The sequence below is a fragment of the Equus caballus genome, chromosome 13 (genome assembly GCF_041296265.1).
Source record: "Equus caballus isolate H_3958 breed thoroughbred chromosome 13, TB-T2T, whole genome shotgun sequence".
NCBI classification, from domain to species: Eukaryota; Metazoa; Chordata; class Mammalia; order Perissodactyla; family Equidae; genus Equus; species Equus caballus.
This window is the reverse complement of record NC_091696.1, coordinates 51,286,678-51,309,737: the sequence shown is the minus strand read 5'-3', so window position 1 is coordinate 51,309,737 and position 23,060 is coordinate 51,286,678. Positions and strand designations below refer to the sequence as shown.

The 23,060-nt window shown below is 52.6% G+C and overlaps 1 protein-coding gene across 1 annotated transcript; it reads right to left on the bottom strand.

Annotated features, from left to right (window-relative positions):
* Positions 1-238: 238 nt before the first annotated feature.
* On the bottom strand, positions 239-18,843 carry SRRM2 (serine/arginine repetitive matrix 2). The gene is made up of 18 exons (XM_070231294.1): positions 18,826-18,843; positions 18,227-18,535; positions 14,742-15,013; positions 13,759-13,866; positions 13,403-13,567; positions 13,156-13,233; positions 12,659-12,721; positions 12,536-12,568; positions 12,275-12,325; positions 12,011-12,103; positions 11,661-11,925; positions 11,169-11,367; positions 3,337-10,058; positions 2,325-2,612; positions 1,370-1,760; positions 1,132-1,245; positions 879-986; positions 239-788 (listed from the first exon to the last, which is right to left on the bottom strand). Exons 1-11 carry the CDS (start codon positions 18,841-18,843, stop codon positions 11,883-11,885), a joined length of 1,233 nt encoding a protein of 410 aa, XP_070087395.1. The 3' UTR covers positions 239-788; positions 879-986; positions 1,132-1,245; positions 1,370-1,760; positions 2,325-2,612; positions 3,337-10,058; positions 11,169-11,367; positions 11,661-11,882.
* Between the last annotated feature and the right edge of the window lie 4,217 nt (positions 18,844-23,060).

Sequence of the window (23,060 nt, the reverse complement as noted above, 5' to 3'; positions counted from 1 at the left end):
CAGAACCTGGGTCAGCCTTCTACTCAGAGTGCCCCCCCCCCCCTTCCAGGAGGCCAGGAGTGAAAGTGTAAGCTGGAGCCAGTGTGTTGGTTTGAGAGCAGGTTCTGTGGGGGACCCACAACCCAGAGCCACCCCACACAGGTCCTCCAAGGCCTGCACAGTGCACTCCTTGGGGGATGCAGCCAGCATAGAAGAGCAGCTCCTCCCCCAACCCCTAATGAACAGTCTCCAGACTCAATTCCTGCATTTCTCATTTTTATTTGACAGAAAAAGTTGCTCTTGCTGTACAGATTTTAAAAAACCAAAATGCCTTTAAGAAACGTGAAGAAAAGTTGGGGGGAGGGGGCCACAACCTCACTGGGGGGCAGTAGGGGCCAACTAATTTCAACTCCTGCCCCTTCCTTCCAAAACACCTCACCCAAGTCCCAAACCATCATCCCCCCCAGGAATTCGGGGATAAAAGGGGGACAACGTCTCCCAGGCCCTTTCTGACTCAAGACGGGGGCATCCTGAAGTATCCTCCCCTCCCAAAACTCCCATTCTCATACCCACCCACCCCAAACCCCCCAAAACATGTGAACCAGGAAAAACTCACAGAGATTAACATTTCACAGGAACAAAGAAAAAAACGAGGGGGGAGGGAGTCTTCCCCCAAAGATGCTGCCAGGGTTGGGGTGGGGGGGGCACACAAGGACCCCCTCCTACGCCTGTTGGGGAAAAAAGGAGCACTCCCTGTGGCTCCAGAACTGGGGGTATGGTGGAATTCCCCAAAAAAGATTCACGGAGACCTGCAACAGAGAAGATGGCAATCAATGCACAGGCCCAGCCAGCCCTGGAGCTCTCAGGAGACCCAGGCATGGAGTGAGGACGACACTCACCTGGAGGAGCGGTGCCGCACGGGGCGGGGGCTAGGTGTCTCCCTCCTGCGCTTGTGGCCTGGGGAGCGGCTATCCCCACGCTGGCCTCTCCGGGAACCCCGCTCACTGCTGCTGCAACACGGGACATACATTAGATGACACAGAACACCACCAACCTCTGGCACCTTTGAGCCTGAAAAGTTTTCCTAATAAATCAGTGGTGAGCTAACTGGACTGGCTATTGGCAAGAGGAAAGCAACACCCACTGCCCTACCTCTGCTGGTCCCGTGGTGAGGGCTGGGGCGAGGTGCGGCGGCGCTCTGCAGGCGAGTAGCTGAGGGACCGGGAGTCCCGGAGGGAGTCTATTGGCTTCCGGGGGCTGCGGGACCTGGGGAGCAGAGTAGGCCCCCATAGCGCCACACCCTTCCAAACCCACCAGCCAGCACTCAGGACCACCCGCCCAGGTCCTGACCACCAAACCTCATACCACACGGGGCCAGCCTCAGACCCACCTTTGTCTGCTCACTCACCCATCCGCCCGCACAGCATCCACCGAGTGCCCCAGTGGGCAGGGCACGGGGTGCAGCGGGGGACGCAAAGATAAAGACAGTCCCTGCCCTTGGAGGGACTCAGTCTGGTGGTGAAGGAAGGCCAAGGGAGGCTCACTTGGCCCCATGTGTGGGAAGCAGCCCCGCAGGGACTGATGTACATGGGTCTCGGGACCCAGGGGAAGGGGACATGGGGCAAGGAAGGGAAGGGGCAGGGTAGTCTTCTCGAAGGTGCTGTTTGAGCGGAGTCTTGCAGAACGAGGAGTTCACCAGGCGGACAAGGGAATTCCAGGCAGAAGGAACAGCATGTCCAAAGGCATGGGGTTCTCCTTAGACTGCAAGGCGCTGGGTGTGGCTGGAGCACAGGGCATGTGTGGGGGCGGGCAGGAGAGGAGAACACAGGGCAGGCAAGGCCAGTTGGTGAAGAGCCTCACACGCCATTCCCGCAGAGGTGGGGCTTTATCCTGCAGGCCACAGGGCGTCCCAGAAGGATTTGTGGAGTGGAGGGAAGTAACCAGATGTACGTTTTAGAAAGATCCCTCTGGCTACGTGTGGAAGAGAATGGCGTGGAGGCAGGGAGACAGGGAAGAGGCTGTGGACAGAGTCGGGAGAAGATGACGGTGGCCAGACCAGAGCCCTGGCAGTAGCAACGGGGAAACTTAAAAGCTAGACTCCCTGGGACCAGGCTGCATGTCAGGGCAGGGAGAGGAAAGAACCTAGGACTCCCTAGTTCTGGCTTGAGCACCCAAATGGATGGTGCAGCCCTTTACCAGAACAGGGCACCAGAGTAGGTGGGGAGAGGAGCACCCAACTGCTCCCATACAACCAGACACCACAGTCCATGTGAAACACCCCAGCAGGGATCTCACACCCCAGGGTCACACCCCACCCCTTCCATCTCAAGCAAGGCAGCACTCACCTCTGCTCGCCAGGGGGTGGCTTCTTGGGGCTTGCAGGTTTGGGCAAGGCCTGAGGGCCAGGCTTAGCAGGGGAGGGGGATGAGGAAGTAGAAGAGGAAGAGGAGGAGGAGGAGGAAGAAGAGGAAGAGGAGGAAGAGGAAGAGGAGGACGAGGACGAGGAGGACGAGGAGGAAGAGGAGGAGCTGGAACTGGAGCTGCTAGAGCGTCTCTTCCGTTTGGCTGGGGTAGGCTCCTGAGGACGTCCCTCTCGAACAGCCTCCTTTGGGGCTGGAGCAGGGCTGGGGACCCTGTGGGAGAAGAGGAGTGTCACGAGGAGACAAGGTGCCCCAGCCCCAACCCTACCTTCCTTGGCCTGGAGGAACGGCAGTGGGGTAGGGGTGTCTGAGAAAGGCCCTGGGAGCTCTCCAAGCCGAGAGCCAGTGAGTGCATTCTCTGGAGAGCAGTGGGCCCGAGCTGACCCAACCTCTGCTAACACAAGCAACAGGCTGGGGCCCGCAGCACAAGGGATCAAGGCTAAACCTCAAGAATGTCCCTGATGGAGGAATAAGGCCCCTGGGCTCAGGTGCTGGGTGGTCTCCTTCCTCGGAGAGCCACAGCTTGGGGAGGCCCCTGTGTGTGCAGGTTGGCTGGGGGAGGGGCCGTCCTGCCTGGAGGCAGGGAGAGGGATGGGATGACCTCTGAAGATCCTTCCAGCCCAGGGAGTTCCTCTTGAGGTCTAACTGCCATCCCTCCTGCTGTAAAATTAAGTCCATTTCCTCTAGTTCTGTCCTCTGTAGAGACGGAAAACTTATCATTATCCTCTAGAGAATTAACCTTTGGAGACTTTTATCTGTCCCATTCCTCCCCCCTTTGCCCCCACCCCAGCATTCTCTTCTACCCCCAGCTTAACGGTCAAGGTCCCCATACCTCTTCAAAGAGCCAAGAACCTTTGGATAGGGCTTCTCCCTCCCCACTCCCCACCCATCCCCAAACCTTCCCCGTAGAAGAGTTCTAAAAATCAAGCCCTCTCACCTCTTCAGTGCTACCTCAGGTTGAGTGGGAAGGCTAGAGCCCTCCGAGTCGCTAGAACTTGAGCCAGAGGAGGAGGAAGAGGATGACGACGACGATGATGATGAAGAGGAGGAGCTGGAGGACGAGGAGGAGGAGGAACTCCGCCGCTCCTTTGCCGGCTGCAGGGCGGCCAATGCAGAAGGCTGCTGGGCCCCCGTAGAGGCAGGTGGTTCCCCATCCTCAGGGTGGGACACCCCAGGGACAGGGCCAGAGAGTATGCTGTTGTGGTCACCAGCAGAAGATGTGGTCTTTGCCACTACCCCAGAGGAAAGGGACTGAGACCCTGCTACAGGGGTGGTCTGGGCAAGCACAGATCGGGATTGGTCAGAAAAAGTAGATGGCACAGGGGACCTAGGTCGATCCTGAGCTGGAGGAAGAACAGACTGCGAGGAAGCCTGGACCATTCTAGAGGCAGGAGAGGGAGCCCGCTCAGAAGTCATTCTAGATTGGCTTGGGGCAGATGGTGGGGTTCTAGAGCCTGGGCCACCTGGTGGGGTTCTGGACCTGGCTCTGTCAAGAAGCGGTGGTGAGGTTCTGCCACTAACACGCTCGTAGGCAGAAAGGGGCACCCTGGGGCTGGTGAGGTTTGCACCAGACAAGGCTGGAGCCATTCTAGCACTGGTGAGGCTTGCAGGGGCCAAAGCTGGAGGGGTTCTCGAGCTGGCAATATTCACAGGAGCTGTGGCATGTGCAGATCTAGGACCCACCAGGTTTGCAGGGGCTGGAGCCTGGGGTGTTCTGGAACTGGAGGGATAGTTTCCAGGAGTTGGGGGTGTGCCAGAGCCCGTAAGACTCAAAGCTGCCAAAGCAGCTGGGGTTCTGGCTCCTGCCAGGTTCACAGCTGGGGCCGTGGGGGTGCGAGGGTCAGCAAGGTTCACAGCTGAAGGTGCCACTGCTGTTCTGGGACTAGCCAAGTTCATGGCTGCTGCTGCAGCTGGTGCTCTCGAGTCAGCCAGGTTCACTGCTGTTGGCATGGCAGGTGTCCTGGCACCAGCCAGGTTCATGGCCGCTGCAGAGGCTGCAGGAATCCTGCTGGCAAGGCTAGCAGCTGGCGCTGTTCTGAGACTCATGAGAGGCACTGGAGCTGGAACCTGGGACATTCTTGCAGCAAGGCCAGCAGCAGACATAGATGGAGGAGGCCGAGCGGTGCCGAGACTGATAGCTGTCAGGGCAAGTGCGATTCTAGACTGAGCATGATTTTCTGGTACAGATGTTCTCGGGTGATCAGGAATTCGGGGACCTGGACCATCCATCATGGAGCCACCAGCTTGCTGCAGGACAGACATAGGTGTTCTAGAGCTGCCAAGGGGTTCAAGCATTCCAGGTGATCTACAGCGGTCGAGAGGAGTTGGTGACATGCTAGGACGACTGAAGCAGCTCATTCTGGAGCTATTGAGTGCTACTGGAGGTGTGCGAGAACCAGAATGATTCCTTGTTGTTGGAGGAGTAGCAGAACGTGAGCGGTCAGAACTACTTCCTGATGCAGAACGCCTGCGGATGGCTGGAGGAGATCTTGTTAAGGACCGTTTGCCCCGTGTTGTTCGCGGAGTACGGGACCTAGAACGGCGGCGGATAGCAAGTGGTGAGCGACTTCGAGAACGTTTGCGTGGCAACAGTGGGGTTCGAGACCTAGAACGGCGCCGAATAGCTGGAGGTGTTCGAGACCTAGATCGGCGGCGTGTCACTGGAGAGGTTCGAGAGCGGGACCTCCTTCGTGTTACGGGAGACGTGCGAGATCGAGACCTCCTACGGGTAACTGGGGATGTTCTAGATCTCGATCTTCTGCGAGTTATAGGTGAGGTTCTGCTTCGAGATCGCCTCCTGGTTACTGGTGGAGTCCTAGATCTGGACCTTCTGCGAGTCACCGGTGGAGTTCTAGAACGGGAACGCCGGCGAGTTGGTGTTCTGGATCTTGACCGACGGCGGGTTACCAGTGGTGTTCTGGACCTGGATCGCCTTCGACTCACTGGTGATGCTCTTGATCGAGATCTTCGTCGTGTCACTGATGTCCTAGACCTTGATCGTCTCCTACTGACTGGTGAAGTTCTAGACCTTGACCTACGTCGACTAACCAGGGGTGTCCTGGACCTGGATCGCCGGTGAGTGGCTGGAGAAGCCCGAGACCTGGAGCGTTTCCATGGGGCTGGTGATGTACGTGAGCGGGAACGCTTCCGACTGGTTGGGGGTGTCCGAGAACGGCCTCTTCGGCGTCGAGAAGAGGTTCTCGAACTCTCTTGCCGGGCAGGAGACCTGGAATGGTAACCAGAGCCTCCTCTCCTGCGACGAGTAACCCGAGACCTTGACCGGCTCCGCTGTCTTCTCCTAGACGTTGACTGAGAAGATCCGGACCTATCTCGACGTCGGGTTGTTCTTGTTTTCTCCCTCCTTGAGCGGGACCGAGACCTCTGGAGCCCACGAGGCTTTGGTGAAGGAGAACGACCTCTCCTTGAAGTTGTCTTAGTGCGTGGAGATGAAGCTGAACGCCGTCGACGTGAGGATCTTGACTTTTCAGCTGGCTCTGGGGAAGACACCGAGGGACTTCTTCGGCGTCTTGGGGGAGTTCTAGAACGGGTCTCTGGTGAGGATGACGCAGAGCGGCTTCTACGGGAGAGTCTGGCCTTTCTAGTCAACTCAGGAGATGACCGAGAACTGCGACGGCGAGGTGGAGTGCGAGACTTGATCTTCGCCTCTGGTGATGACCTAGAGCTTCTTCTAGCAGTTCTAGATTTGGGGGGGTGTTCTGGAGAGGACTCAGAACTGCTGCTTCCTTCAGGAGAAGGGCCTCTGCCCTTGCTTGATGAACCTGATCTGCTTCGTCTGGGAAGGGCCCGAGGAGCTGGAGCCTTGGGTTCAGGAGAAGAATCAGAACCACTCTGTGCCCTGGGTGCAGCTCTGGGCTTATCTTTAACTTCAGGGGATGAGCCAGATCTACTACGACGAGGAGAAGGTCGGGATTTGCTGTCGACCTCTGGAGATGATCCAGAGCAACTCCTCTGTCTAAGTGGCATTCGTGTCTTCGCTTTAGAATCTGGAGAAGAGTCAGATTCGCTTCTTTCCTGAGGGGATGCACTGGGTTTCCCATCAAGTTCTTGAGAAGATCCAGACCGACTTCTCTGCCCAAGAGGAGTCCTAGCCACAGCCTTCTGTTCAACTGATGATTCTGACCCACTTCTTTCTCTCTGAGGAGTAAGACACTTGTTGTTGAGCTCCAAGGATGATGGAGAACGACTCCCTGGCCTAGGAGTCTGAGGCAAAGCTTTTGGTTCTGGAGAAGAATCACATTCGCTTCTCCCCCTGGATGGTGTTCTAGGTATATCTTTCATTCCAGGAGAGGACCCAGATAAGCTGTGCCTTGAGGGAGTCCCAGATCCATCTCTAAGTCCTGGGGAAGACCCAGACCTGCTTCTCCTTGAGGGAGTTCTGGGTAAACCATCTTTCAGTTCAGGAGAAGATGTAGAACTACTTCTTTCCCTCGAGGGTGTTCGAGGTATAGCCTCAAGTACTGGTGAAGAGACACTCTGATTTGAAGACATTCCTGCTTTTTCTACTGCATCTGGGGATAAATCAGAACTGCTGTGCCTGGAAGATCTCGTCGATTGTTCTTTCATGTCTAAAGATGGATCTGTCTCCAACTGATTAGAAAAAGGTCCATTCAAATCTTCTTTAACCTCAGGAGAAAATCCAGTATTCATTTCTGTAACAGGACCTGAATTTCTAAATTCTAAAGGCGATCCAAAGCTATTCTCCCTGGGAGGGGAGTTAGATAGTTCTTTATGTTCTGGAGAGAAATGCGGCCCACTCCAAGTTGAGGCCACTACAGGGACTTCTGCTTCCAAAGAAACCTGTGACTGGCTTTGGTCAAGAGTCAAAGACATAACAGGCCTTTCTTCTATCTCAGGAGATGATTCAAAATTATTTCCAGCTATTTCTTTATGTTTTGGAGACAAACGGGGCAAAAGCTGGTTTGAAGATTCTTCAGATTTATCTACCACCTCCATTAATTCCTCACCTTGGTTCGGGTGAGGTAATGCACTACTCTGGTCTTTTGTATCTAGAGATGACCCAACACCACCTCTTTCCCTTGATGGGGTTCTGGGAGTGTCTTTGAGGACTAGTGAGGACTCAGGCCTATCCTGCGCTGGAGGACTCAATTTGTCTCTTGGTCTAGGAGATGGTGCAGTAACATCCTCCTGAAGGAGTAAGCCCGTTTTCTCTTTTGATTCAGGAAAAGGCTCCAATCTACTCTGCCCCAGAAAAGATTTAGAGTCCATTGCAGGATATGGGGAAGAGTCAGACTGGGACCTGCTCTGCTCAGGAGACATGGCAGATTTCAGCCTAGGACTTGACAACAATTCACTTCTATCTTGTCTTGCTGGAGATCTGGGTGCCAGCTCAGCGACTGGAGATGAGGACCCGGACTGGCCACCCTTAGGAGATGTTTGAGATTTGCTCTGCAGAGATGGAGATGCAGAGTGATTCTGTCTCATTTCTGGACTTGAAGTATCAGATCTGGGGTCTGGTGAAGTCTGAGATTGTCCTTTCTGTTGCAGAAATGAGGAGCCGAAATAGCCCTCTCCTGGTGGTGCACTAGACTTTACTCCCGGGCAGAGGGAGAAGGACCCAGAACAACTTTGCGCTGGTGAGTCTTTAGACTTCTCTTGGGAACACGGTGACTTTGATCCAGAAAGAATGTGCCCTGGTGGAGTTTGGGGCTTGATGTTGGGGCATGGCGAAGTAGACCCTGAGTGACTTTGTCTTGGCGGTGTTCCAGGTTTCACTTTGGTATCTGGTGAGGAGGACCTAGAATGGCTGTGTCTTTGCAATGATCTAGAGTCCACCTTGGAGCAGGGAGACTCTGATCTGCTTTGCCTTGGAGGTGTTTTAGATATCACTCTACTAGGACTTGGAGAAGAGGAACCAGAATGGCTTTGTGTTGGTGATGTTATCGCCTTCACTGTGGGTTGTGGAGATGATGACCCAGATCGGCTCCGTCTTAGAGGTGTACTAGATTTCACTCTAGGAGGAGAAGACCCTGAGCAGCTGTGTCTGGAAGGTGTCCTAGATTTTACCTCAGGATCAGGTGATGATTCCGAACGGCTCCGTCTTGGTGGTGTTGCAGACTGCTCATTTGCCTGGGGACTTGTTACAGACCCTTGCCTTGGTGGTGTTCCAGATTTCACTTGAGGTTGAGGAGATAAACTGGAACGATTTTGTTGTGATGGTGTTTTTGATTTCTGATTAGGAGGTAAAGAAGAACGAGAGTGACTTCGCCTTGGTGGTGTTCTAGATTTAGCTTTAGGTTGGGATGATCCAGAGCGACTGCGCCTTGGTGGAGTCTGAGACTTCTGTTTAGGGCATGGAGAAGACCCTGAAAGGCTTCGCCTCAAAGACAAGCGAGATTTTGTTTTGGACCGTGGTGAAGAGAGAGACCTGCTCCGCCTTGAAGAAACATGAGATTTTTTCATTTCTGGGCTTGAGTTGGACCTGCTCCTTCTCTGTGATGTTCTGGATTTGTTCTTCCGCTCTGATGATGAGCCAGACCTGCCTCTTCTCTGTGGTGTTCTGGAGTGAGATCGTCCCCGTCTAACTAGACTTCTACTACGGGATCTTCCTCGTCTTGCTGGTGTCCTAGACCGAGATCTCCCTCTCCTGGCGGGCGTTCTAGAGCGCGATCTACCACTTCGCCTACCTGGGGTTCTAGAGCGCGATCGACCACTTCGCCTAGCTGGGGTTCTAGAGCGTGACCTGCCACTTCGTCTAGCTGGGGTTCGAGAACGTGACCTACCGCTTCTCCTGGCTGGCGACCTACTACGAGACCTCCGTCGCACTGGCGAGCGGGTCCTAGATCTGCGCCTAGCAGGCGTTCTAGACCGCGATCTGCCCCTCCGGGCTGGTGTTCTAGATCGAGACCTACGCCTGGTGGGTGTTCTGGATCGTGATCTCCGCCTGGCAGGTGTTCTGGAACGAGACCTGCCCCGCCGAGCTGGCGTTCTAGAACGAGATCTGCCCCTAGTAGCTGAGGATCTAGAGTGTGACCTGCCTCGCCTTGCTGATCTAGATCTGCCTCTTCTCTGGTTATTTCTACTCCTGGACCAGCCCGGTCGCTGAGGAGACCTGGAGCGGCCACGTCGCTGGGGACTTCTAGATCGCCCCCACCTCTGTGCAGACCGGGACCTACACCACTGAGGGGACCGGGACCGAGAATGACCTCTCTTAGTAGGGGTTCGAGACCGAGAACGCCCCCGCTTGGTGGTGGCAGGGCTACAGGACCTCCCCACCCCATGAGAAGGAGTATGAGAATGTGATTTATCCCGCTTTGCTCGGCCATGCGAGCGACTCTTGGATGCGGGAGAAGAAGAAATCTCCCGACGGGACCCAGGAGCTGGTGCGGGTTTAGGACTTTCAGGGGAAGAGCTAGCATGCCGAGAAACTTTGGTAGGTTGAGGGGATGCTGGGCAGCTCTCTGAAGACGACTGAGGAGGTTTCTCAGGAGACTTAGGTGGTGAACGGCCCTGGGTTGGGGAAGCCTCAGATGGGGGGTTCACTGGCTCCTGACTTAAGGGGGTTGTTGCAAGGGGTTGTGGGGAGCCGCCATGCTGCTCAGCAAGGAGCAGAGTGGGAGCAGGTGGTTCTGGGCCTGTGCTGCTCCTTTCCGGAGAGGGACTAGGTTGAACTGCAGATTTCTAAGAGTGGAAAAGAGAGTAGGGATATGTAAGCACCAAAACTTCCTATCGCCCAAAGATCCCAACACCTTTTCCAATCAAACTTTTCCTCCACACACCCCATTATACCAACTGGTCCTTTTCCTTACCACAGGCGTTCACATTCATTCAATAACAAGAAATCATGTAACAAAAAATAGTGGGGAAAACATGAAGATATGGACAGTCTGTGACCTCAAGAGTCTCATAATCCAGAGAAAAAAACAGAATGCAAACAACTAGTGGACCACATTTTACAACACATAACCATTACAAAACGCTGTGACAACATAAAGGTGTTTTTAAATGGAAAGATAAAGCAATTTCCCAAAGTGGGTAGCATCTGACTTCACCCATGAAAAATAACTATAATATAGTAAAACAACAAAGATAAAGGTTTGAGGACAAGATTTATATAAATAAGAAAGACTAAAATGGAGTATAGGAAAAAGACAGAAAAGAAGACCAAGTTACATAAGCCTTAGATGAGTCAAGAGCAACAGGAAGTAAATTAAATTTCTGAAGTGATCCAACTTATATTTTGAAAAGTTAACTCTGGATGACATGGCAAATGGACAGGAGCGCCAGGAATTTAGCAAGAGTAATTAAAATATACCGTAATAACTGAAACAAGAAAACATGATTAGGACTTGATTTAGAATAGCCACTATAAAAGAAGAGGTATGGAAAAGACCATTTCAACGTAGTGTTTCCAGACTGCAGGCAGCAACCCAATAGGCTGAAAAATTTTAGTGAGCCACAACCAGCATTTAATGAAAGAAAGGAGAGGAATCAATAAATAGTAAGGCTATTTATAGTTTGAAGAAACACCTGTTCAAGTTTTATGTATGTGTACAAACAGGATAATGATGTAAAACCTATTAATATCCAGTGAAGTTTGAAAGCCACAATTCTAAAGTATTTGTAGATAGGGAAGAGAACTTTGATAAATACCTGAAAAACGAACGCAGAAAAAAACAACTGAATACACTTCTCTTTAATAAGCTCTTACTTCTCTCCTTCGCTTCAAACACCTATCCTCAAACCTACAGCTTTATCACCCAATGAACATCCATTAACTCAGGAACATACCTCCTTGATGTCTTTATCTTTGTCTTCATAAGGGCTGCTAGGATGCTTTGTAGAGGGCTCTGGGCTGCTAGGCTGCCCTGTGTTGGTGGTACCTGGTTCCCTGGAAGGTACATCTCCCTCCCCTCGATGCCCTGAGGCAGGAGAAGGACTTCGCCCAGTCAAGGTAGTTGTATGGGTTTTAACTGCAGCACTTCGAGACCTAAGGGAGGTAATTGAGGACGGGGAAGAGGAAGGAAATCAGCTCAGGGGAGAACAGAAAACCCCCTCCCCAGCTCCCATCCACCTTTCCTGACTACAACCCTCTTCCAAAAAGCCTTCTCTTATTTACAAGACTCAAATCACTCATATTGAAAATCAAGCCCAGTTCACTCTGGTCCTTCTCTTCTCAACAATCCCAAAAAATGTTCTCCCTTTACCCCTTTATTCACCTCCCCCAATCCTCCCCAAACCCTCCACCCAGCCCACTCCCTACCCACTTCATTCACAACTCACCTCTGAGCCCACCTCCTTCAGGAAGCCTTCCCCGATTAAGGAAGCCAGGGTAAGGATTCCTTCCTCCCCCAGACACCACGAACAAACCACCACCCCCCCTATTCTGGCAGTCCATATACATCAGAACAAAACAAAAAATAACAAAATAAACAAAAACAAAACAAAAAAAGAGAAGGGGAAATGTATATGTCTGTCCATCCTGTTGCTTTAGCCTGTCAGCTCCTAGAGGGCAGGGACCGTGTCTTCCGAATGGTCTGTGCAGCGCCTAGCACACCGTGGGCGCTCAATAAATATTAAATTGATTAACCCACAAGTCCCTCTCCCTCCCTTCCTCCTGGACCCCCCCTTACCGACTACGGGAAGTATCAGAAGAGGAAGCAGAGTCAGCAGAAGTTGAACGGTGGGCCCGGCGACTCTTGGGTGCTGGTGTTGTACTTCGAGACCTGAAGGAAGACCACCACCACAGCTCAGGGTGCTGTCACACCTGTACTGGATTACCCTCATCCATGCTTCAACCATTTACAGGGACATTGCTGATTCTACCCTATTCCCCTAAGTGCCATTCATCTACTTGGCTCAGCAAATTTCGCTCCAATTCACACAAGTTCACTCACCGCTTCCGCTTCTTGTCCTTAGATTTACGCTTGCTCTTTGGAGTGGGAGACCTGGGAAATAAAGCAAGACTATTAAAAATAATTATAATTTTTTTTAAAAAGTGAAAAGAATTGATAACTGACAACACAACATCAAGGAAGTGAGCTTTGCTCCAAGAAAAAGAATCCCCTCCTCCTCTCTCAGAGAGCAAGCAAGGCCATCAAGCAATGGTTCACCACTCCATGTCCAACTATGTCCCCTACGCCCTAAAGAGCTCTTACCTATGCTTCCGTTTCTTGGATTCAGACTCTGACCTGTTGGGGAAAAAACATAAAACATAAACCAATACCTATGCCTGGATTCATCAAGCCTCCCCAATCACTCCAAGTACTCCCACCTCATACCTGTGCTTCTTCTTCTTAGAGCTCTTCTTCCTTTCTCGTCGAGGAGAGCTGCTCTCTGACCTGCTAAAAATGGGTTCAGAAACAAGGTCATTCTGCTTGGCTACTTCCCTGGCCCTCCCACTTACAATCCACCCCCAAAAAAGGCTTCTAAAGCACCAAACAACTCCAACAACACTGATGTCCCAGACCTAAGCCCAGGACTTATTTACTCTCCCAGAAGCACAGGTACCTCCTCCTTAAATCACAAACCTCAAAATTAAAAGGAAAATCCCAGAAATCCACAATGCTGCTGGCCAGTTCTTAACTGGCAGAGCTACAAAATTAAACCTTCCCCACTGAAGAAGCACACATTTATTCTCCTGGCTGAAACCAGAATGGTAACTCCCTCTTCCCTGACAACTCTCTCCTGCTTCCTAGAAGCATGAATTTTATTTCCAGAGAGACAGTATGACAGGGCTGGTCCTCTAGCTACTAGACTAACTTTCCAACTATCTTACCGTCCTCTGTCTTTCTTCTTTTTCTTCTTTTTTTGCTTTGGGGTTGGTGAGCGAGAACTGCTGGACTCCCGGACAAGGCTGGGTAAAGATGAAAAGAAAACGGAAGTGCTAAGACAAGTTTCCTTAGACATTTCACCTTGAGAGAACAAAATCTAAAGAATTTGGAAAGAGAGAGTCCACCAAAAAGATAGAGCTGAATGTTTAGAATTAGTAGAGAAGCTGCGACTAGTTTCTTGGTCTTGTGTACCTGTAAGGTTTGGGAGGCTCGGGAGCTGGTTGTTTAGCTTCTCGAGCACGACGCTGAGGATCAAAAGAGCTGCCATCCACATAGGAATCACTGATGCCAAAGGCAGCACGGAGTCGTTCATTCTTCTTCTCATTCAATTCTGCCAACTGGTGAGTCTCAGTTACCCTAGAGGGAAAAAGGGCAACGGTCTGAAGGAGATAGAGAGCAAATGGCAGTCACATTGACACAATTGTAGGCAGGAACCAAACGGGCATGGGAAAAGGAAGAAAAGAGGAGGGAGAAAGTCCAAGGTAAAAACGACAGCAGAAGCAGCAGTACAGAGTCCAGAGGAACTCAAGGGACAGCAAAACACTCACGCTGGCCTCTGCCCTGGGGTCTCCTCCTTGCCCCCAGGGTTCACATCCTTCTCCAGCAACATGAGTCGAAAGGTCGCCACTTTTTCCTGAATTTGCTGTTCCTCGTACCTGAAGAATAAATCCCTTCCAGGTTAGAGCTTGACTAGACACTTTGCCCAGTCCAGGTTTACAGGTCCCTCATTCCCAGCAGTCCCTTCCCTTTCCATGCACACATAGAACTTTTCACTCACTGTCACCCAAAGGGCCCTTCTCTTAAATCCTCCCGATCTTTTCCTGTTGTCTTCCTTCCCTCCACTTACTACACCCTCTAGAACAGTGGATTTTAAACATGCTACACTCCAGGGGCCAAGAGAGAAAAGTTAAGCAGGCAGAGTTCTAGGTGCTCCTCCCCAACTTCAACAAGAACAGGTCTTTCATTTCCTGGGGTTTCAAAATCAGATGCATTGTATAAAAGGGGCGCCACTGCTGAAGTTTGAAAACCACTGCTCTAAAAGGTTTTCTGCCTGAATGCCCTCCTGCTCCAAAATTTCACTTCCCTAACCAACCCATGATCCCTTCTTATCCAGATATTATTCTAGTTCCTGTTTTCCTGCCTTTGCTACTTTCCAAGGCCTCAAGCCTTAAATTCATTTGTCTTCCTCTTCTCTACCAATGACAACACCTGTCAGCTTACCTATCTCTTCTCTTATCTGGTCTCTGCTTTCCTACCTCTCCCTTAAAGCACATTTTTGTTTCTCAATGGCCCCTCTCTTTCCCTAAGCGCCTCCATCTAAATAATTCAAACTCCCTCACACAGTTTCCACATCTCCCACTTTGAACTGTCCTTTAACTCCTTTCAATTTGCTAGCTCCTTTACCTCCTCCCCTCCTACAACTCTTCTCCAGGCCTCTTTCAACCAGCCCTAAGCTCCTTACATCCCACATAATAACTCCCCCAATTCTGCACTCACTCAGTGCTTGGCTCTCCCCCAGCCCTCCCCTCACCCCTGCTCTTCCATCATCTCCTCCAGCTCGAGGCATCGCAGCTCCACGCGCCGCTTGCGCTCGTGGTCCAGGATGTCAGGATTAGGCCGCTTCACCAGGGCAGCCTCCAGGCGCCGCAGTTCCTCCTCTCCCTTGTAGTCAGGCCGCTCACCCCGGCGGCCCCGCACCAGGGACAGGTTGCGCTGGACGTAGCCGTTGGTGCCGCTGCCCCGGGGCGTCGGCAGCCCGATCCCGTTGTACATGGCCCCGTGCCCGGAGGGGCACCACCGCTCCTGAAGGGGAGCGGGGAGACACGGGTCAGGCCCCTGGCCCCAAACTAACCACTTACCACCACCCAAATCCCTGCTCAACTCCATCCTATTTCAACATGGACCTCCATCCTAACATCCTTTAGCTGCATAATCCTTCTGGTCTCTTAACAAAACCCCTTCCTCATCCTTCCCACACTGCTTTCTACCAAATCACAGCTCAGCTCTTCCCACTTTTTCCCCTCAATGTACAAGAGCCGTTCCTGCTTGCACCTAGATTTTCTTCTTTTTCCACCCCAAACAATGATTCTATTTCTCTCTAATTTCTCCACACAGTCCCTTTATTCTCCTTTGGCCCCAATATGCACAAGCAGGGTCTTCACCAACTACTCTAATTCCTAATCTCTAGCAACTGACTGAGGTCTCCAAACAGGGTACACGACAAACACCAAACAGATCTGTGGCACCTGAGGGCCTGCAGTCCAACTCTAAGGACTCTTAGAAGAACTAACCTAAGGATTTCAGACTACCGTGTTACGAATACAAACTGACTAAACAGCCCCTAAATATCCAAACAGATGGACCGACTGGTTCGTAAGATAAAACCTACAGTGTCCTGTGCAGCCTCACACCCAGACCAAAGGCCAGCATGCACATCAGAAACACACATGAACCTTGGATACGTAATGCTCTTATACTTCCCCTCTCAGGGAAACGGCCACTTCCTCAGCTCCAAATATTTCTATCTCCTACCAACTACCCTGACTGACACCATATACCGTCAATTTCCTTCCCAATAAGATTTCCCACATGATTTGCAGCTCACCCAAGTCTCACTAGCTCCTGTTAGATATTATCTATTTTCAGCTCCATCCTCCAAACACATTAAACTAGTCTCCTATGTTGCAACTGTTCCCCTACCTTTTCTAAATTCCTTGCCCTAAACTTTATTCTTAAACTTATTAAAACCCCTCTTTTTCTATCTCACTTTCATTAACAAGCTGTCAGCTTTCCCTACCAGTCCCCTGTATCTCACATTTCCTAGTTTTCTTTTCCAGCCCTGCCTTATCCCTCTCACATTATCTCAACGCCTCCCATCAGGTTCTATCCTCTCAACCTGTCCCAACCCCAGAAGGACTATGAAGAGCCCTCAAGCCCCAGTTTTTCAGGTCAGATTTCTTGGCTACGCATACTCTATTCCTTTCTCCTATTTCTATTTTTCTACAACTCACCCTGTGCAAGACAGTTTCATAGTAAATGTGTGAGGAAAAACTGCCCCAGGAAAAGACTCAAGGAACAAAATGGAGAAATTAGTGAAGGTAGAGGGAATAGAGAATTGGCTAAAAGGGAAGGCTACATTTAAAAATATTCTACAATAAACATCATACAAATACATGAAAAAACATACTAAAGCCTACATATACGCGTGTGTGTACATACGTACAGAAATGTTGAATGGAAGGGAGATAGTTCAACTCTAGACCTCCCCCCACCCCACCCCCGAAAACCGAAAACAAAGATAACCATGCCCCAGTAGAGGAGTGACAGATGAGGCTAAATCTAGGAAAGGCCAAGTAGAAATGCATAAAGAAATGCAAAACTTCTTTACAGCACAAGAAATCAGTTTCTCTATTTTCTAACCCTCACTTTCCTTTTCTCAAATACCAATCCTCCCGGTTCTAAACCTAGGTCCTTCCTTGCCTCTCTACCCCCACCTAATTTCAGCTTCCTTTGCAGAATGCTCCTGATCCACAATTCTACATTTTAACCATTCACCCACACTTCCATACCACCTCACACGAAAATCCTCCCACTCCCTAGGGAGGGAAAACCAGGAGCTGCTAAGCAAAGGGTATTAAGTCGCAAAGAATCGGAGAACTTTTAAGGAATGAGCCAAAAGTAAAAAAAAAAAAAAAAGTAGCATCCAAGCCAGTGCTCAACACACACTAAAAGGAAGAGGAAGGACGGACCAAGGGGGTACATCGACAACACACACACTAATCACCAAAACCAGGTTAACTTTGCAAGACAGGGATTCTTAAACTGGGGTCCAGAGACTGAGTATGCAAAAGTTACCCAAGCTAAAGGCAAAAATTAAAAGCAAGCTGCAAAGGACGATAAAAGAGAATTTTTTTTCTGTTGGAGAATTATCAAGATGGTAAACTCAGGAAGACAGAAGAAAGTCTTGAAATTTACTATCAGGCTACTGAAGAAAAGAAACACGTTAAAAGTGGGGGGAGGGGTGCGGGAAAACGGACAGAGGGAAGCACAGCGAGCTCAGCACTGGGCACTGTAGGCGCTGAGTGGACACCAGGAAACCCAGAAAGCTAATGCGAGCTCAGGAACGATCTAAGCCCACACACGGAAGAAGACAAAACGCAGAATTTTTGGTCCAGAAACCACCTTAGATAAGCGAGAGTGGAAACCAAGGCTCAGAGTTGTGTGCCAAACAACGGCTGAAACAGAGTCCAGCGTTTTCTTCCCAGGGAAGGGCTCCAACAGCCTCCTCCCTCGTTTGAATACAACTTTTGGGAAGATGATGAAAAAGCGCAAAAAAAGGCGCACTCGGTCTGCCCTTACATACCTGGGCCGACTACGTAAACGTGTTTTGGGGAGGGTTTGGGGCCTTCTCTCCCTAACGCTCCGTGGCGAACAGTAACGAGTCCGAACTCTCTCTCTCTCCGGGCCATTTAGTTCAGGGCCTTCTCCGCACGGCCGGGCCGCCAAGGCCTATTTTCGGCCTCGCGGGATGGGGGAGGGGGCTGCGCGACGCCTCGGCGTCTGGGAGGCTCCGGGCCGGGCCTCGGGCCCCAAAAGGGAAAGGAAGCCGGACGCTGGAGAGGCGCGGGGCACGGACCCGGGAGCAGGCCCTGCCGCCGCCCCTCCCCGCCGAGAAAATGTCGGAAAGGGCAGCTGCCGAGGGCCGAGGGCCTCCTCGGCCGCACGCGTGGGGGAGGCGAGAAGCCGAGCCGCGCGCTCCCCCCGCCTCGCCGAGAGCGCGCGCGAGCCCGAGCGCAGTCGGCGGCGCGCGCCGTTGCCATGGGGGAGGGGAAGGGGAGTAAAAGCCCGCGCGCGACAGGAACGCGGGGAGGGGGAGGGGAGGCAGGCCAGCGAGGGCGAGCGCGAGCTAGCGGCGGCGAGTGCGCGTGCGCGCGGCGGCCTGGGCCGTTCTCCGCGCGCTTTGGCCTCGAGCCGGGGCCGCCGCCCCTCCCCCACCAGGCTCGCGCGCTCCCTCACCCTCTCACCCGCCGCCGCCGCCTCCGCCTCCGCCCGCCGCCTCCGAGGGGGAGAGGTGCTGCCGCTACTGCTGCTGCCGCTCGAGCTCCCAAGTCCCTCGGGGCCTAGAGCCGCCGCCTCGCCTCGCCGGTCCGCCCGCCTCAGCCGACACCGACGCCTCTTCGCTTCCTCAGGGGCCGCAGCAGGCTCCGACTGCGCCACTCGCACCCCGCCTGGGCAGCGCCGCACGTCAGCACGACCAACTAAGCGCGTCAGCACGCCGCCGCGCGCATCGCAGGGCCCGCCGGGAACCGTAGTATGCCCAGTGGCCTTATGCGCAGGCGCCGAAATGACACCGGGAAGTGTAGTTTCTTAAGGCGCGATGGAGGTTCAACTTCGTTGACGAAGAACCACGACTCCCGTCGGCCAATGCGAGGAAGGGCTGGGTAGTGGATCAGAGGAGACAACGTATTCCGAGGGGTTTCCGCTGGGGGGGCGGAGCACAGGGCCTAGCGCCACAGCGAGGGACGGTGGAGCGCACATCGGTCTCCCGCCTTAGACGCAGAGCATTCCGGGAGTTGTAGTTGTAACGTGGCGCGGAACCCGTATGTAGCTTAGGCCTGGGGCGCGGCCGCCATTTTGTCTTCCCATGTTAGGAGGCGATGGCCTGCGACTAGACAGGCCACTGCTTCCATATGACCGCCGGCCTTTCCGGGGCGAGCCCGTGGCCGCGCCGCTCCAGGCCTTCCGCACCCGGGAGAAGCCCCCTGAGACCCCAGCCACCGGGCACCCTCGGAACCCAGACCCGCTTCAGGCCCAGGGCCTGGGGCAAAGGCCCAGCCAGGCTGTGTGGAGTTTGCAGCTTCCTCCTGCTGCGGACAGTGCTGCCCGGGCAGCTGCCCTGGGGGGTCATTTCCTATGACCCCTGGGTAAGGCGGCCCGGCGGCAACGCGATTCCTCCTGCAGAACCTGGGATGCGTTACACGTGGCAAGAGGGAAACGTTCCACACACCCTTGAATTTCTCACCCCCCTGAGAATGTCCCCTGTTTCTAAGTCCGTGTTTTTGAGCCCAAGGCTTGGCCTGATGACCCCCTGCCGGCCGCCAGGTGACACGTGACAGGCGTGGTGGCCTGAGGCTGAGGGGCTGTTTGATGTGGCTGCATTTTGTCCTTCCCCTGCCCGCCTGGAGGGTGAAGCCGCCTCGGGGCTGGTCCTGCCTTTGGACCTTGCTAGAAGCCCCTCTGGAGACACTCAGCCTCGGTCTTTCTGGGCCTGAGCTGGTATTTCTGAGGTTGAGAGTGTGGCGTGGTGGTTTCTTAAAGCCCACCGCCACCACTGAGACCCTTTCCTGTCACCGACTTCCCGCTGATACCCTTCCCTAGGTCTCCGGAATATTTTGTGCTAAATTCTGTAGGTGCATGCTCGCGCACCCCGTGGGGTAGGTGGTGGCCTCCTTTTCCTCTGGGGACAACGGTGAATTCCCTTACATAGCCCCAGGGCAGCCTTCAAACTCGGGAAAGGAACGTTGGCACAACACTATGATCTACGGACCTTGTTGAGGTGTCAGTTTTCCGGTAGTATCCTTTGTAGCAAAAGAAGATTCAAAACCATGTGTGCCTTGCATTGTTATCATGTCGTTTTTAGACCCTTAACCTGGAACAGTTCCTAATTCTTTGTAATTCGTGACATTGCCATTTTTGAAGACTACAGGCCATTGATTTTGCGGAGTGTCTCTCCATTTGGGTTTGTCTGATGTTTCGTCCTGTTTAGATTCAGGTTATATACTTTAGGCAGGAGGACTGTGTAGGTGATGCTCTGTCCTCGGTGCATAGCGTGAAGAGAGAGATGCTGCCCACTGGTGCCATTACTACCAACCTGACTTTGGTAAAGAAGAGGTCAACCAGGTTTCTCTGCTGTAAAAATTTCTGGTTTACCCTTAGTAGTTCTTAAAAAAAAGGATCTGGGGGAAATGTGTGGAGAAACCAAGATCTGGGTACTGGGTGTACTTATAGTCACTGTGCATCATTACTTCTAGGCCTTTTTGGAGGATAGAGCTGGGAAATGGACGAGATATACACATCCACGAGTTAACAGGGGCATCTCCAATTCCAATCTGAGCTACAGGGGCCATTCTCTCCTTTCCCCTCTCAGCATTTGTAACTACATGCTCCAACTGTGAGGAACGTGGCTTCCATTTCGTCAGTATTTTTATTTATTTGCTCGATCCTGGAATTACAAGAAGTAGCTTCAGAGTTGTTCATCCACACTTCTGCAAAAACAAACCAGAAAAAAACACACAAAAAAGCCTACTCGTTAGAGGTCAATATGTGTTTAGAGTTCTTTGTGTTTAGCCTCGGGTCATACGCTCGAAATACTATATTCAAAAGTTACTTGAGATAGTCGGTTTTATTTTTTCTCACCCTTCAGTGTGTTTATGTTATTCATTTGAAATATGCTTTGATTCATTTCTTTCAGCCTGGGACCCTGAGCCCCCCACAGTCCCCCCAGCATCTCTGTCCTGTAGGGTGGGCCTAGGTCACTGAAGTCACCCCACCCCACTCTTCTCCCATATAGAATCGTGAAATACCGGTGGAAGTAGTGATCTCAGGACAGGCCACATTAGTGCTGACCTGTGGGCCTCGTTGTGTGTAAGCTGTCGCCAGTCTTCACTGCATTTCTGGTTGTCGCAGGGGTCACCTGTTACCTCTTGAAACAGGTCACTGTAGGCCTGGGATTAGCACCTGGGAGGACCCGGGATGGCTGTGGGCACAGAGGTGGAGGATGCCCATGAGTATGAGCGAGGCCCGGGAATGGTTTGGGGGAGGCGCAGGTCAGGTCCAGAGAAGGCAGTGGGGCCCCTCCCAGCTGGCCACCCTCACGCTCCTCCTGTCGTCGGCTCTGGGCCCTCCTGACCCCTCTTCTCTTGCAGATGAAATGAAAGAGAACCACACACTATTGACAAGAATCCTCTCTAAGCCCCCGGCGGAAAGAGAGACCCCACCTTCCTGGGGACGAGAATGTCATGAGACAACATGCTATGCACAGTTGACATTTAGGGTATGAAGAAAGTCAAGTTTAAGGCAAAAAAAGAATTCGTTGAATGGCATTTATTGAGTGCCTACTGTGTGCCTGACTCATTTCCAGAACCCAACTCTGAATCCCAGGATTCTGGGTCCTCTGAGACCCAGCTCCAGTGCCTCCAGCCATGGGGCCTCCCTGCCCCTGACTGGCTCCCAGCTGGCCCTTCCCCAGGGCCACCTGGCCTGGGCCATCTCCCAGACCCCCGGATCCTCTTCTGGGTCCTCCATGACCTCAGGGCCTGGAAAAGGAAGGACAGCTCTGTGCCACCCCCGTTCCCCTTGCGGGTAGGCACCAGCACGTCCCACACCAGATGTGTGGGATTCCCCACACCAAGCAATTAAGCAAGTCTCCAGTTCTCTCTGGACACCAAGGGGTTTCCTCAGATTTCACTCAGTTTGGACAAAACAGGAGTTACCGCAGACCCCGCAGGTTAAGGGCTCAGTCCCACAAGACTGCCCGCACTTCAGATGCCAGTCACAGGTAGTGGAACCCCAGGTGACCCACAAAGGTCTGTCCAACATGGCTACAGATCAGGGGTTCCCATGACACCTCCATGGGTTCAATAATTTGCTAGAAGGGCTCACAAAACCCAAGAGATAGTTTACCTGCTAGATTACCGGTTTATTACAAAGGATAAGACTCAGGAACAGCCAGATGTGAGAGATGCACATGGACGGTGTGGGAAGGGGTGGGGAACTTCCAGGCCCTCTCTGGGGACACCACCCTCCCAGTGCCTCCCTGTTCACCAACCCCGATGCTCTAAGAGTCCTGGCGTTCAAGGATTTTTATGGTGGCTTCATCATGTAACCATGATCAATCATTAACTCAGGCTCCAGCCCTCTACCCTCCCCGGAGGATGGGCCGAAAATTCCAAGTTTCTTATCAAGCCTCAGTCTATCTGGTGACCAGCCCCGACACAGGTGCCCACTCAGACTTGCCTCATTAGAACAAAAACACTCCTGTCACACAGGAAACTCCAAGGGATTTAGGAGCTCTCTGTCAGGAGCTGGGGTCAAAAACCAAATATTAGCACAAAAGGAGATCCAGGCAGCCCTATCGCTCAGGAAATTACAGGGGCTTTAGGGGCCGGGTGTGAGGAACCACAGGCGGAGACCCATCCATCTATGTTTCTTCTTATGTCACACGACCTCATACCCCTGGCCTCTCAGCCTGGAAAACCAGCCTCTAGCCTGCTCACCAGGTGGGTCTCTGAGGTTTCTCTTCCTGCTGCCCTTGACCTGAAACGGGGTGGTGGGACCTCCAGCAGGGACGAGGCCACCATCACTTCGCCTGGTGACCTCTTTTCCAGCCTTCACCGCCTTTGTCATTTTCAGTTTAAAAGACCATCCAGTGCCCCCACCCCCCAAACACACACACACTGGCCTCAGCATAAGCTGACCCCTCCAGATGCAGACACAGCAAATCCAGCAGGTGTCTTAGTGAGCTTTCTTCGCCTTCTGGGGACGGGGTGACCTCCAGCCCCAGACTGGCAGCACTCTCCACTGTTCTGTCCCCTCTGCCTGGATGGACTACAGCGGATGGACTCTAGCAAAGGGGTCAGCCACCCCGCTTGCCTCGGAAACTCAAAGGCAGGCAGAGGAAAAGGGAAGCTGACAGCGGAAAAGGGCTGCATGGAGCCCTGCCAGGTCACCTCTAGGCTGTGGTCCCAAACCAGGGCCGAGGGCTCTTCTAGAACACTCAGCACTCCCACCAGCAATCAGCTGTAAGCATGAAAAAGAGAAGAATTGCATTCTTCTGACCCAGGTCCCTGCA

Excerpts from the sequence above, each read along its gene's own strand:
- SRRM2 (XM_070231294.1), bottom strand. Across the intron at positions 12,722-13,155 it reads AAGAAGAAAGACAGAGGACG|CAGGTCAGAGAGCAGCTCTC; the intron begins GTAAGATAGTTG and ends ACCCATTTTTAG. Across the intron at positions 12,326-12,535 it reads TCCAAGAAACGGAAGCATAG|GTCTCCCACTCCAAAGAGCA; the intron begins GTAAGAGCTCTT and ends TTTATTTCCCAG.